The 15119-nt window shown below is 49.8% G+C and overlaps 3 protein-coding genes across 3 annotated transcripts; 1 reads left to right on the top strand and 2 right to left on the bottom strand.

Annotated features, from left to right (window-relative positions):
• Positions 1-2087: 2087 nt before the first annotated feature.
• J4E90_010356 (uncharacterized protein) lies at positions 2088-4400 on the top strand (the record flags this gene model as incomplete). Its single annotated transcript, XM_051439869.1, has 2 exons — positions 2088-2178; positions 2227-4400. The coding sequence occupies 2 exons, from the start codon at positions 2088-2090 to the stop codon at positions 4398-4400; spliced, it is 2265 nt and encodes a 754-aa protein (XP_051286296.1).
• A 6207-nt stretch (positions 4401-10607) lies between these two features.
• On the bottom strand, positions 10608-11573 carry J4E90_010355 (uncharacterized protein; the record flags this gene model as incomplete). The annotated part of the gene is made up of 1 exon (XM_051439868.1): positions 10608-11573. One exon carries the CDS (start codon positions 11571-11573, stop codon positions 10608-10610), a length of 966 nt encoding a protein of 321 aa, XP_051286295.1.
• A 689-nt stretch (positions 11574-12262) lies between these two features.
• On the bottom strand, positions 12263-14209 carry SED2 (Tripeptidyl-peptidase sed2; the record flags this gene model as incomplete). Its single annotated transcript, XM_051439867.1, has 4 exons — positions 12263-12621; positions 12680-12899; positions 12959-14070; positions 14119-14209. 4 exons carry the CDS (start codon positions 14207-14209, stop codon positions 12263-12265), a joined length of 1782 nt encoding a protein of 593 aa, XP_051286294.1.
• Positions 14210-15119: the final 910 nt, after the last annotated feature.

Genomic DNA, 15119 nt, shown 5'->3' with positions numbered 1-15119 from the left:
GTCGCGTTGGTGTGCGACGTGCCTCAGGCCAATCCTGGTCTCACGAAAGTTTGGTTCTGGTGCACAGGACTGGCGTTGTACGCTTAGGCTGATCACCCGCCCACAGCCAAACGTAAAATGACATTCCCTGGGTGAACAGCACCTCCTTTACAGTACAGCGACTATCAACTAGTGTATAGACAGGCTGACGTTTATTGGGGTTTACCCCAGGTAATTTTGATAAACCGCCGGCATTCAATAGTGAGAATGCTCTTTCATATTGTGCGTTTGCGCTACCAGAGGTCGTCTGAGCGCGTGCAGGAAGTCTGTAGATTTTGAGTTGGCCAGTTGCCGATGCAAATATTCCGATAGTAGGAGGCTCCCTACTATCAGTGTCGTTTTTGAAGAAAAGACTGCGCGACCTTGAGCACACTGCGCATGCTTGCTAGTGGTGCCGTTATCCGTGACGATTCAGACAAAGTGTGAGCTTGTGGCGAGACGTTGACAGCTCCGCCACAATGCGCATTCAATGGCCTGATGCAGAACATGCGAAGCGCTGATGGCTTTCTTAGTATCGCCCTGCCTTTGATGAGTAGTTTCAGAGTCTCTGTAACAGCTATGATGTGCTCGGGCCGAAGTTTTAGCTCTAGCGCGCCGTTTCACTCGAAGATCGCCGAAACAGGACACAGGAATGACACTTTCGAAAAGGCCATATATGGTCGATGCGATGCGATGCGAGGTCTTCGTAGGCTACTTAGGGCGACCAGGCTTTCCATCTTGTCGCCGGTCGACCTCGGGAGGATACTATGGGAGTGCCAGTCCTGATGCGAATCGCGACGCACGATTGAACAACGCCCAGGTATCAGACGGTGGCCTGGAAGAAGCGCGAACAGTATATGATGAGGGGCGTCGCTTTCACACGGCTGTTCACTCCGGACTGACTGGTCTTGATCGCTCGTGGGTGGGCATGTTGCTTTAGACGAGCGCAGCGGGACCACCGGAAACTTCTGAAAATTCGCATGGGCGAGGTATTCGCAAGGTCACGATGGTATCCAGAGCAAAGAGCAGGGCAGTAGAGCGACTCCCCAGGTTTGTTGACGGGTTGTTGGGTGGGAAGACAAGGAGATGGAGGAACTTCCGAACCCTGCGCAAGCTACGGAACCTTGAGGCAGGGGCAAATTTCCACGATGGTTAGCGAGCCGCCGCCGGATATCGATTTGGGTACGTGGAGATCACGCCAAGAGCTAAAGCTGTCGGATACGAAATAGTACCATTGCTTCTGTTGAAGCTAAGGTACACTTCATGATTGAGTGTCGATTAGCTGCACCTTCACGGAGTTGCACCCTAAATGAATGCATGTCGCCCATACTAGTGCCGCAAATGTAGTTGTTAGACGTTGTCGACTGGAATGCATCAATTGCAAGGGACGACCGGTTGTCTGTCGCTGTCGACGGAGAAGTCTTTGTTCTTTGCGAGTATTGTTTTGATGTTCGGCTTCGACGAGAATTGCTGGCCAGGTGCCATGTGCCAAGACGATGTGCCAAGACGACGCTATGCCTCCCGCGCCAGGGGCAGTGCGGGTCTCGCTCGGAGCTTCCATCCTCACATCCCCCACGAGCCTACAGCGCACGCGGCATCCCACGTGCATGTTCTGGACTGCGAGACTCTGCAAGATGCAGGGCTAAATCGAAAACTCAAGGGCGCCCCTCAACGTCGGCAGCAGAAATGGTATGTTTCTCGATGTGTGGCTTGAACACCACCAAAACTACGCGAGGTTGGGACTGAACGAGTCAAGCGGCTCGTCAGAACTTACCTTCTTGTGGTACCCAAGCAGTCTATTTCGATATGTGGCACGATTTTGCTCGATTCACTCAGCTACGCCTCGAGAAAGCCATGATGTTTGTATGCTTCAGCTGCGGCGACTCCGTCCTGCATGGCGTAAATTTGCTTGGATCGTAGTCAGGACGAACTCTTGCAAGGCCTCATCATGAATATATAAAGTTCCATCAAGGCGCAGGAAGCATAGCCAGCAGCAACAGCAGCCTCTTCACTCATTCACTCACCCGCTCAGTCACTCTTTACGCTCGAGCAACCCACTATCTTTAATAATGAGGTATTCATACGTTTTTTCTGCCGTTGCGGCCTTCGCCGTGGTCGGAGCTCAAGACATCGACTTCGCTGGAGTTGATGCTACGCCTGGTATGATCTCTTCCGATGGAAGACTGGTATCATACTAACTAGAGATAGACCCAGTCATCAACATCATTCCCGGCTTGAAGGAACAAGCAGTTCCTTTCGAAGTAACTGAGGCTATTGCGGATGTCGTCTCCGAGGTCGTCGCTGATCCTCTTGATGTCAAGCCTGTGTCTGAGCCTTCGGCCGTACCGGAGGTCAAGAAGCATCTGAGGCGTGGGGCCTGCGACCCTGAGCCCAGCAACTCCAACACTTACGGCTTCGACCTGTCGTCTGCTAGCAAGTTCCGCGCCGACTCCAAAATTGCTTCTGTAGCCAAGGGTGCTTCCACACCATCCGGATACTTCAACACCTTCACCAACTTGCAGGGTGCTAGCAGTGCCTACGGATACCTTGGCTACAAGGTAGTCGAGACCTACGACCCCTCTCACTGCGCATCTGAGTGTAACTCTAAGGATGGATGTCTCGGTTTCAACATCTATGTTGAGCGCGACCCTTCGGCAAACCCAGGACCTGAATGCCGAGACCCCGAAGCTGTTGCCAACATCAAGTGCTCGTTCTGGGGCGGACCAGTCTACACCGACACTGCCAACAACAACGGACAGTGGCGAGAACAGTTTGAGGTCGCCATCGCTGGAAGCAACGGCTACTCGTCTCTCACGACTCAGTCTGCTGAGGGCTACAAGCAGGTCGAGCTCAAGAACAGTGCAATCAACTCTCCTCTCGACTGCAACAAGCAAGGCTCCTACATGGGTTACAAGCTCTTCGTCCAGCCCGCATTCGATGCGAAGCTCTGTGCAGCTGCCTGCCAGGAGCAGAACAAGTGGGCAACTGAACACCCACCTGCCGATGGCAAGCCGCAGCTGTGCCGCTACTTCAACACCTACATTCTGCTCAAGAACGGTGTCTCGCAGGGTCAATACTGCTCCATGTACACTCAGGAGTGGGATGCTTCCTTCGCAACGAACGATGGACAATACCGCGGCGACGACCATTACACTATCCAGTACAGCTTTGGTTTCACCGATAAGAGCGATGATGGAGTACCTGTCTGCCCCAGCGACATCTCATACCTCAAGTCAAGTGGCGATGACTTCTGCAGCAGCTACATTGGCTACTCCCAGCCGACTACAACTGCGACCGCTACCGCTACCATCACACCACCTCCCCAGACTGCTACAATCACAAGGACTGTGACAAGCACGTCCACCTCTGGAATCGCCATCGTTACTGCCGCCAAGTTCAACGGTAGACACGCCAGACGTGCGGATAACAGCACCGAAGTGACCAACGACGTCGTTGTCGACCCTTACGAAATTGCGATCGTGGCCGTCAAGACTCTCTCGCACGAGGACGACGCAAGCATCCCGAAGCTCAACGATACCATGGCAGCAGAGCTCAACAGGGCCGTTGAGAAGCGTGACCTCGTAACACCGGCTTCTATCGCAGCTTGGCCCACTAGCAAGATCTCCGCAGCTTGCTCTCAGGTCGCTACCGGCACCGCCACAACCACTCAAACCATCACTACTACTGCCGCGACCTCATTTGCGACCGAGACAAAGGACTTCCAGACCGTTGTTGTCGTCCAAAGCACTTGTACCATTCCCGCACCCCGGCCAACCGCTCCTTCGTACACTAGGATTGCTGGTGGTGACCCATCGGAAGGTGTGCCCATGGTGCCCGGACCCGCCGACCGTGCCTACTACGGCGACCAGTTTACCCTCAACTTGCCTTTCCCGGTCAAGATCTTCCAGACCTCCTCGACGCAGATCACCATCAGTGTCAGGGGCCAAATCACTGTAGGAGACTACACGTTCAATGCCTTCGCCGATGAACTTTACATCTACGGAGGTTGGAACCAAGGTCTCTTCTACCGTGTCGATGGTGACATGGGCTCTCGCGAGATCCACTTCTCGTGGTTCACAGGTACCAACATGTGGGGACACGAGCGCTTCCACATCACCGCCACTTTCGACGAGGCTAAGCCTGGTATTATGTCCAGCAAGATCTATGACACTTGGGGCCAGGTTACCCCCAGGCGTACCATCTCTGTTGAGGGTGCCGGCAAGAATGTCGTCTTCGCTGAGTACGGATCGACCAATGTTCATGAGGGCCAGGAGATTACTTTCGATACTACCGGAGCCGGTAGCGTCTCGGCCAAGGATTTTGATCGCGTCGAATGCTGCAAGAAGACTGGATGGGAATGGCATGTGTGCTCTGAGGTCTAATCGACTCGCCTCAATCGTCGACTGCTCCTTCGAGCTTCATCTTCCTTTTACTAAATCCTACTACACACTGAATCACAGTATCTCATATATAATCTAGTAATTTAATGTAATGTAATCACATTTCGAATGGATTTGCGCTACATGCCGCTGCGACTCTCCCACATGCGCCGTCAACGCGCAAGGCATTTCACACTATCCTCAGCATCTCGGTCTCCAACCTTTCCCCCTCGCCATTCATAACGCCATGCAAATAGGAATCACCGACGAGAGCGTACCCTTCACCACGTCTTCTCAACACATACGGGACTCTGCAACCCGCAAAGAATCCAACACTATCCCCCACCCTCGCAGCAATTGGCACCAACCCAATCAACCCCATGTTGGTGATGGCAAACTGCCGCCCCTTTATTCGCCCAACATGACTAGACTCAAAGTGATTCTGCTGGATTTCCAGTTGCATCTTAGCAGCGTTCCAATCGTTACTCCAAGCGTCATTGTACGATTGAGCTAAGAAGGGAACAGCGAGTGGTACTGCAAACCGCCAGAACCAATTCCTTTCCCGAAAGCAATACGCTAGAGCCGAGGAGAATGCTACAGCAATGCCAAGGATCCAACCCTTCTTCTTGCTGTGACCGTGATCCAATTCTTGGACGCGAAGAAAGGCGAGAAACGCATCGTAGCCACTGCTGTCATGAGGTGGCACAAGTGGGCTGGAGCATGTGCGGTTGCAGCACAAAGTGCGCCAAAACGCTTCGTAGTGAGACTCCCCGGTACGGCGGTAGATGTCATTGGAATCAGTGCTGTTAGGATTTCGCATTAGCGCTTGCATGCGGAAGAACCAGTCGCGATAATTAGAAATAATCAGCAGGTCATTGGTGCCGTCTGGTGGTGCCTCCACTTCGTTTATGTACGTCGGGAACGGAGCGGTGCAGGTTATTGTGTCAAAACCAGCACCGCGGACGTGGAGAAACTAACATGCAAATAAGCTGAGAGGGGCAGCCGAGATTCGAGTGGAGCATACCTCGTCTCTGTGTCCCTTCGAAAACAATACCTCGGGCTTGCGATTGATTTCCGGCTTTATTGACGGGTATCCAAGCATCATAGGCCAGTGCATGGTATCTTGTACCTTTAGGAAATCTACCACCCAACTCGGCTCTGTGATATCGTCGTTTTCTTTCCTTGTGAGCGATGACCAGATGTCCAACACACTACCCGTAGTGGGCTCGATCCTGCCATCCAGGAGTATGATGCTGAGCTCTCTCATAACGTCTTCGATACTCTTGGAGTAGTCTACGAAGCTTTTGTCGAGATCGCTTGTGAGGCCCACAAGCGCAAATACTCTGTCTCGCTGATCCGTTGCATCGAACCAGTGGGTAGTCATAAGGAGGTGCAGTATACCACTCATCCCCTTCTCTCTGGCGTGTTTAATCGAAAACAGAATTGCTGCGCACGGAAGCTTGAATCTGCCTGCCCGTCGTGCTTCTTTATCTTTGAATACCTTTACCGCAGCTTGCGTTCTGTACACACAATTCGTCATTTCCGACCATCGTGCGATGGCTTCGAGAACCGGGAATTCCTCATTCACAGTAGTAGACCCACACCAGATTGATACCTGGCGTGCAAGCAACAGCTCTTGGATACTGCAGACATGTCAAAACGGAGCCCAAGCCAAGCTCAGTTTTGGAGAAAATTCTGCAATACTTACATCCACATACGGCTGAACCAAGGTCGTAGGAGAAACGTAGCCAATGCATGAAAGGAATTCCTTGACACCAATGGAGACAGATATACATCATACTCCAAAACCTCTTGATCAGCCGGCATGGCTGGGCTATCTTCAGAATCTGCCCAGTGCGCATGTATCGTTTTCAGAAACTCCAGCGCCAGCCCATCAGTCGCCTCTGCGTCACCCAACCACACGATTACACATTCTGCTTCGGTGTAGATCTCATCCATCATGCGGACTTGTGACGTGCGTTCCGACACGTTGGACTGGTCGATGCACACGGCATCGACCCAAAGCGGTGTTTGGATTGCTCTGTGACGGTATTCGAGTAGCGCGGAATGCAAGTTGGGTGTCACTACGAAAGGTTGCGAGTTGCAATCTATCTGGATGGGAGAATGATTTTCACCCCAGCAGTATGAAAGAGCGTTGTAAGTGGTTGTAGTTGTGTCCAGACATGTTTCTGATAGTTTGCATCGTAGCGGGGCGCGTGGGTCATCTGACTCGATGGTGAGCAGGCGAATGGTACGTCCCGTGAGCTCATGTGGATAGATAAGCGAACTTGCCATAGCTAGATGTCCGCTTGTGTCGTGCGAAAAGAATTATTGTTTAGTAGTATAAGAAAGAGAACACGATGTACGATTGTGGCAGAGAGGCATAGGCCGGGCAATATAGTTGACTGCGCCTCCCTAACTCAGCCATGAAACCTGGTGCCTAACGCGAGGCTGCTCCAACGGCAGAATAGGTGGCAGGCTGAGCGCCTAATATACAGACGCACGTTGGTTGTCATTCCGGTAAGCTCTTCGACAGAGACGTGGCTGAGAGCTGCAATTGCTGTTTCGAGGGGAAAGAGAGCAATCACGTCGAAGTATTTAGACAGCGATGGTGGAGAGATCGCCGACGCTAATCCAAATCCACACTACCGTCTTGGCGCGGGCAATGCCCCGATCGCGTAATGCCCAGGCAACAACTACTTTATCTACACAAGAAATAAAGCTATAGAGCTATAGCAAATAGTAGTAATATTATAAAAACTTAGTATTATAATAATTACATGCTTATAAATAATTTATGCTATTTAGAATATTTTTTAAGCGTCTAGATTAATTGCGTCTTAGTCTTTTACGTTAGAGCTACTATAGTAGTACTACTAGCTTCTATATAAGGTATACTAATAATAGTATATTTCTAACGCTTTTTAGGAGGCTTAGAGGCTTATAAGGCCTTGCGCTTACTCTTTTAAGATAGTTATATAGCTTTTTAAGTGTCGCGAAGAGGTTTCTAGCGCTTCTCTTTAGCCTCTTTTGCAGCCTACTCTTTCTTCTATACTTTCTTAAGCTTCTCTCTTTTAATACGCTTCTCTTTAACTAGCTAAAGCTTATAAAGTTAAGCTTTCTCTCTAAGCTTATTCTTTTTATCTTTCTATAGTTATAGTTATTATAGTTATTATAGTTATAAAGCCTTATTCTTATAAGCTTACTAGACCTTCTTAGATAACTAGAAAATAGCTCTACTATAGTATTTCTAAGAGTTATTAAGATAGAGAGTAAAGCTCTTCTTTTATTATCTCTTTTTTACTAAAAGAGTATTCTTAAAGCCTCTAATCTCTCTATAGAGAATACTATTTTAAGCTAAGATATAGTATAGACTTTAGTAAAGCTTTTTAATGTTCTTACTACTCTAATCTTTTACTATATAATATATAATAGACTTAAGTTTAAGCTAGTTCTCTCTACTAAGGTAAGAATTAAAGCTTTTATCTAAACTAGATACCTTCTTATAGTACTTCTTAAATATAACGTTAGCGTTAGGTAGGTAAATACTAGTAGCTTTAAAGAACCTCCTAATAGTTTAAGGCTTAAAAGCAATACTCTAGGCATACTAAAAGAGTAGAAAGAAGTCTTTTTTTGTTATTAGAAGAATTCTCTAACTTCTCTAAAGGTAGTTTAAAAGCTTAGTTAAGTAAGCTTCTAAGAGAGGCTTAAATATCTTAATATTAAGTAGTTAAAGCGTATAGATTGCGTAAGATAGAAATAGCGCTAATAGAATCTTATTATTATTATAATAATTAATAAAATCTATAGTTTTATAGAATCTATAGCTGTTAAGAAGAAGTAATTAGTAACCTAAGCGAGCTTGCTATCTAGTCTCTCTCTTAAATACCTTCTTTAACTAAGTAAGCTCTATATTATTATTAGTCTAGTCTAATAGAGATAAGCTTATAAAGACTAAGTGCTTTTTACTATTAATAGCGTCTACCTATAAGAATTATAGAGCTCTAGCAGCTAACTAAAAAATAAGTAATAGGCTTAAAGCTATACTATCTATATAAACGTAAGCTAGAATAGTTATCTACTATATATTACTATCTTAAAGAGCTGCTCTAACCTCTTTTTAGTTATATAATACTTTATTAAACACGCGTTTTAAACGTCTAAGTAATTTAATTTAAAACCTCTTTTTATCTATATTATATATATAGGTAGGCTCTATATTATACTTCTTTATCTTATTATATAAATTCTTAAAGTATAAGCTATACTTAGCAGCTAAATTAGCTTTATAGCGCTTATAGTCTATCTCTATCTACTAGCGCAATATAAGATAAGAGGCGTTCTTATTTAGAAAGCGTGTAACCTAGCTATTAGAGATGTCTTTTCTAGCTAAATCTAAAGTAAAGTTGCGTATTATTATCTTTATAGGTAGCAAACGTTACTTAGTAAGCCTCTTAATATACTATATAAGCTCTATCTTATACTATAGGTAGATAGAAAAGTGTGCAAGCTTACGCGGCTAAGTTTACTTCTAGTGTCTTTAAGTAAGCGTTTGTTAGTTAACGCTATACTTTTTTATAACTTACGTATATAAGAAAGTTACGCCTTCTTTACGCAAATTAATTTCTTTAATTACTTCTTAAATTAGATTTATATTAGTAGAGTTATATTGCAATTTATGTAGAGGTTATTGTGTTGTTGCCCGGGCATTACGCGATCGGGGCATTGCCCGCGCCAAGACGGTAGCACAGTTCTTGCCAGCGTCGAATCACTAAGATGTATGTGTTCATTGTAGCAACTCCAGGGCTCACACCAGTATATCTTCCAGACATCTTTACTGCGTCTACCAACGAGGAAACCAATGCGCTTGCAATTCAGATTGGAATATAAACTCGTTTCCGCCTAGTAATTGAATTAGGCCTTTAGTAAAGGCCTGCCGTTATGACTAACAAGCACAGGACCACCATGAAGGGTCGCAAGATGAACAGACGTATATACAAGCGTGCTCAGATAGCCCGGTTCTTTTCCCAATGAACTGAGCAGAACCGACCTCGCATCAACAACCCAAAACGCGTATACCATCCGCACATTGTAGGACAAATACATTTACACCCGGCTCCATGGTATCACCCGCCACAACGCTTGCGAATTCATATACTGTCCTCATGATAGTACTTTTTGTACCACATAGTGAGTTCCACCGAAACGGCTATAGGAATTGGTACCTCGATACGTACCTATGAACCTCGAGACAATCCTACTTGGGTACATGGAAGGGTATACGCACCAAATGCTAGTGGTCGTGTACGGTATCACGGTTTCGTGATTGGAATGATGTGTCACGCAAACTCAGGGGTTTTGTGCAATGTGATGAAGACAAGTGCAGAGTACATAAAGGCGTGACGGGGCTGTGAATGTAGACTTTTCTTTCGTCTTGTTAACCTGTGAAGATACCGATCCCAAGATATCATAATAAAACCCGCAACAACACGATACCAAGACATCCAACACCAATCAACGATATGCGTTTCACAACCATCGTCCTCCCCGCCCTCGCCGGCTTCGCGCTCGCAGCGGATTCGTAAGTGAATCCCTACACACAACACCATCAACCTCCTTCCTCAGCTATGGACATAACGCGACACCGCCAACACCCTCCCTCATGCTATGAACGCACTGAAACAGTACTAACATCGCACCCCCCAGCAACCCCGCCGCCTCCGCATCATCGGCGATTTCATCCGCTTTATCTTCCATCTCATCATCCATGTCAGCATCAGCGTCATCCGAGTCCACCAAAACCGAGGCGAAGACCACCGGCACAGAGACGCAGGCAACATCCACTGCCACGGGTGGGGCTGTTGCTATCGGCGCTGGAGAAGCTGGAGGTGTCGTGGTGGCTGCTTTGGGGATTGTTGCTTTGATGCTGTAGGACAGTTTGACTGCGTAGAAGGGAGAAAGGGTGAAGAGGACTCGGCAAGGGCTGTTGTGTCGGGTGAAGTGAGTAGTATGAGTGTACAACAGCGGAAAGACAGAAGATGTGAAAGAAGTTTGAATTGAACAATCATTGATTCATAACCGATGTCTAAGCACCGTGTGCAAATATCTTACAAAGCCGTTCCTGTTCGATGCATATGCTATCCATGTCTTCATGCCTTACGACCGTGCCCTCGTCTGCCATTACTCCTCCTCACTCATATTGTCCTCCACTTATAAGATAACAATCCTCCTAACCTGCATCACCTGCGCCCTAGGCACAGTAACCTTGAGCGCACCATCCTTGAAGCTAGCGCTCACATTGGCGACATCGATGCGTTCAGGGAACCTGAAGGTGCGCTCGAATGATCCGTGGACGCGTTCTTGTTGTTGATGCTGCTCCTGAGGACGCTGGACTGGTACCTCGGGTTGTGGCTGAGTTACAACAGCGGTCTCGGTGTTCTTAGGCTCATCAACTGACTTTTCCTTGCCCTTGGGCTCGCGAGGCTCGGTGGGAGATGATGGTCGAGAGGATGGGAAGTCAGCGGCGAGGTCTTCGAAGTCGTCCTCGACGGTGGGCTGGTATGACTTATGCGATGAGGTGTCGCTGTCAGGTGTAGCGGCGCGAGTGGTAGGTGCCTCGGTCTCGGTGGTGGTCTCAACTTCTGGCTCCGACTGTGTGGCGGCTGGCTGCTCGATGCTAGTGGCAGGTGTGGCCTGGGCTTCGATCTGAGGTAGCTGTGGCTGAGACTGCGACTTCTCCGACTGCCACTGGGTGTTACCGGCGATCTTCAGTGTGTGCTCATCGATAACCTCAATGTTGATGTTGTCCTGCTCGAAGCCCTGGATGTCTCCATCCACCTGCCACCCCTGCTCGACCTGGTTGACCTGGAAGTCGGCTCGAAGTGCGCGCTTGCGCTGTAGCTGTCGCTGGCGGTAAGCTTCGCGTAGTGCCTCTCGGTGGGCCTCGATCTGGGCCTTGCGCTGAGCCTCGCGTTGTGCCTCGCGGTCGATCTCGCTCAGGAGCTCGTCGACCTGGCTGAAGAAGTTGTTGTAGGGTGAGTATTGTGGGCGGCGAGGCTGAGGACGGGAGACGCGGTAGCCGTGGGCGGGTCGTGATACTGGAGCGCAGAAGCCGAAGGGGTTGCACTGCTGTGCCTCGTAGGCGGGTGCCATTCGTGGAGTGAGGATGAACGCCATTGCTGGGGTACTTAGTTCGAGAAGCGAGGCTTGTTGGTCGATGAAGAGAATAGTGTAGAGTAGGGGAGCTCAAGAGTAGGTGTAGATCGTAGATCTGTAGATGTGTTTGTCTTTCGAATTGATGATGGGCTCTTGGAGAGCAGGAAGACATGGATTTATAGCCATTATGGAGGCGTCGCAGGCAGCAGCCGATTGCGTGCGCAGTGATGAGCAATGCAGATTCCGTAAGACAGAGGACGATGCTGGAAGAGTGTAGACGATGCGCGACGATTGGTGATGCTTCGAGGTTTGTCAGGAAGACGCGTGAAGCTTCGCGATGTTTCTCGAAGCTTCTACGTCATCCGGCGGCTGAGATGGCTCGTGCCCCGCTTATGTAACCACGCCTGCCCTCACCAGCCTTGCACGTGCTTCTACGACGAGAACACCAATACGATGAACGAACGACCCTGCAGATTTCAAGGTTCATCGCAGAGTAGCAAAAAGAATGAGGTAAGCTACGACCCTGCATTGAAGGGTTCGGTGATGTCCCTCATCATGACAGGGCGAGTAGCTCACATTACCAGTCCACTCGGGGCTTGCATCGTTCCAGGTTTCACGATTGGTCCATGTCGTTGTTTCTCAATACTTCAATTGTAGTTTATCCTAGTCTATATTTATAGGAACTGCTTTCAGATTCTCCATCCGCTCATCTAAGCCTTATACCTAGCGGGCATAGCAGCCTTAAGCAGCTTCGGGAAGTTCGGTGTGCCAAGACCAGAAACCGGGTCCCATCCCGCAGTAGCGTTCCAGCTAGCATACGGGATGACTGGGCTGCCGTTGGGCTTGCCGTTGAAGCGGGCATGGCCATCGCATCCAGTGCTGCCACCGAGAACAATGTCGTTGAGCGCATCGGGGTTGGAGTACAGCAGGGGGTTCAAGAAACCAAGAGCGGGCTTCTTGGCCCTGAGGCGGGCGTCGTTGAGAAGAGCGACGATGCCACCGAAGGCGGGGGCTGAGCAGGAGGTTCCTTGGTAGCCCTTGAGAGAACCCTTGTCGTAGACGCGGTAACCTGGAGATGGGTGTTAGTATTTGTTTTACATGCAGTACGAGAACGGGATGTCACTTACCGAAACCTTGGGCAGAAACGTCAGGGAATCCACGTCCGTGGCGGTTGAAGTAGGGCTTGTTCTTCTGGCCGAGCTGGTGGAAGTACGCCTTCACGGCATCGTCCTGGTACGAGGGACGCTTCCAGTAGTCGGAGAAACCACCGGAGGAGAAGAAAGTAGCAGTCTCGTTGAGGTAGCGGGTTGAGCCAACGGAGGTGACGAATGGGCAGGCAGCAGGGTACTACAGAGGTTACGAAGTAAGTATATGTCTCACATGCACTTCGTACAGTCAGAACTTACCTGGGGCTGGAACTTGGTCGTGTTCTTGCCGTCGTTAGAAAGGCAGGCAGAGCCGGTACCAGAGTCACCGGAGGAGAAGATGACGGAGACACCACGGCTACCGAGCTGAGCAAAGAGGTTGCAGACGCTGAGAGCGTAAGACTTGGGCACACTCTGCTCGTTCTCGCCGTAGGAGGTGGAGATGACCTGGGGGAGGTCCTTCTGCTTGAGCTTGAGCACGCTCTGGAGGAACTCGAGGTAGGGCTCGTTGGCACTGTCGGCCTCATCAGGCTGGTCGAGATCAGCGACCCAGGGGCCACGGCCGCCGGTGCTGTACTCGGTGACGGGCAGGGGCTGGGCAAGACCGAGCATGTACTGCAAGTCCAAGTTGGCCTCGCCACTGTCGTCGCTGGAGTTCTGGTCGTTCAGACCACCGTTGAACTGGACGACGGAGAAGTTCTGGCCAACGGCCTCGGGAAGGATGTTCTTCTCGAAGAGGGCGAGGTCGCTGTAGCGAGCGTACTCCTCGAGGTAGGAAGCGAAAGCTGCCTTGCTGCCACTCTTGGGGTCGGGAGTGTAGTCGATCTTGTAGAGCTGCTTCAGGCACTGGGGGGTGATGGATGCATCACAGTTGACAGTGATGTTGGGGGATGAAGCAAGCTGGATACCAAAGATCTCACGCTCAGTCTCGTGGTTCGCGCGGATAGCAGCGAAGCGAGTAGTCGGCTGAACGAGGTTGATGTGATCGGCAATCTCGTCAGGCACGGAGTACTCCAGGGTGCGGAGAACCTTGCGGGGCGTGCTCTCCTCGCTAACGAACCAAGAGAACTTCGTTCCGAGGAGCTCGTTGGCGACACCAACGGTGGTCCTGAAGGTTACCCAGTCGGCATCGGTCTCGAACTTCTCGATACCGGCAGACTTGAGCCACGAAGAGACGGACGAAACGGTCTCCTCGCTGGGCATAAGCATGCGCTTCATCTCCTCGTGCGACTCATAGTGCTGGCCGTACTTGGGGTTTGAGGGTGTGGAGATGTCCATGACGGTTTGCTCAAAGCCCGCGGTATCGCCTTGCGTGAGCGCGATCTGCAGCTTGAGCGTGTGTGCATCAGATGCTGGGCCTTGAAGCTTCCATCCTGTCGATCGTTAGCAAAGATACAAACTTGTTACGGCATACAACCCACCCTCTGGAACTTCGAAGAGCTTCTCAAACGGCTCTGCGAAAGCCCTAACAGCCAACAGCGAGCCAACGATGAATGAAAGCACAGGAGCCATCTTTGCCACAACCGGTTTCCTTGAGCGAAGGTAGTCCGAAGCGAATGCGGATGAAGAGACAACGAACAGCGGACTGCATTGTAGTTTTATACCGCACCCACGGTCGACCTCAGTCCCTGCATGATAGTCGTGTTATTACCGACCTACCCCATGGAGTTTAGATTGCGATTGTCGCTCATGTCGTGGTGCGCATACGCGATGCGTTGAATGGAACCGACAGTGTCCAAGCAAGGGGCTAAGAAAGACAAGCCTCGGACTGGGGCTCTTGACAAGGCTTGTGTGCCGGATAACCTCCTTCTTGTTTTGGCCGTGGCGTTGCGATAACATGACCGATGACCCCACATGAGTGGTTGTGACAGGTTGTGACGTGTGGATCCTGTTCTGTGCGCGCTCGTTAGCACCGGGCTAGGGCCGCCCACTTGGGTTGGCGTTATAACCGGACCACTGCCTCGGCCACAGTTCATGCAAGGCACATACGAGCACCTTCCGGTAACAATGTAGTATTGGTCTCTAGAGCATGTCACCTGCATTCGAGATCTTCCTAGATCGTTTGGTAATTACAAGCAATCTGGGTTTCTATGATCTTCGCCGCCACCTGCATCCTGGAAGGAACCGTAGCTGAGATCGTTGCAAATGAGAGAAGTCGCAAGTATAATATACAGAGATCGTCGCAAATATCGGGCGGATAAACACCAGACTAATATTGCGAACAGCCCGCCTATGAGGACCGAACTCCCTGGGACATATATCAAGATATCAGTCGTTGCCTTTCATTGATTCCATCGTTACTTCCAGAGACTTGCCATTCTAAAGCCTCCAGCACATTGTACGGATGTGTGTGCTGCCGATAAGCCACATGTGTGAGAAATAGCTTTGTTCCCCAAGCTCCGCGAAACGCGTAGCATCCTCG

This window comes from Alternaria incomplexa (genome assembly GCF_024043165.1).
Source record: "Alternaria incomplexa strain BMP 0042 chromosome Unknown scaffold_21, whole genome shotgun sequence".
In the NCBI taxonomy this organism is placed as follows: domain Eukaryota; kingdom Fungi; phylum Ascomycota; class Dothideomycetes; order Pleosporales; family Pleosporaceae; genus Alternaria; species Alternaria incomplexa.
This window is presented reverse-complemented; position numbering and strand designations above follow the sequence as displayed.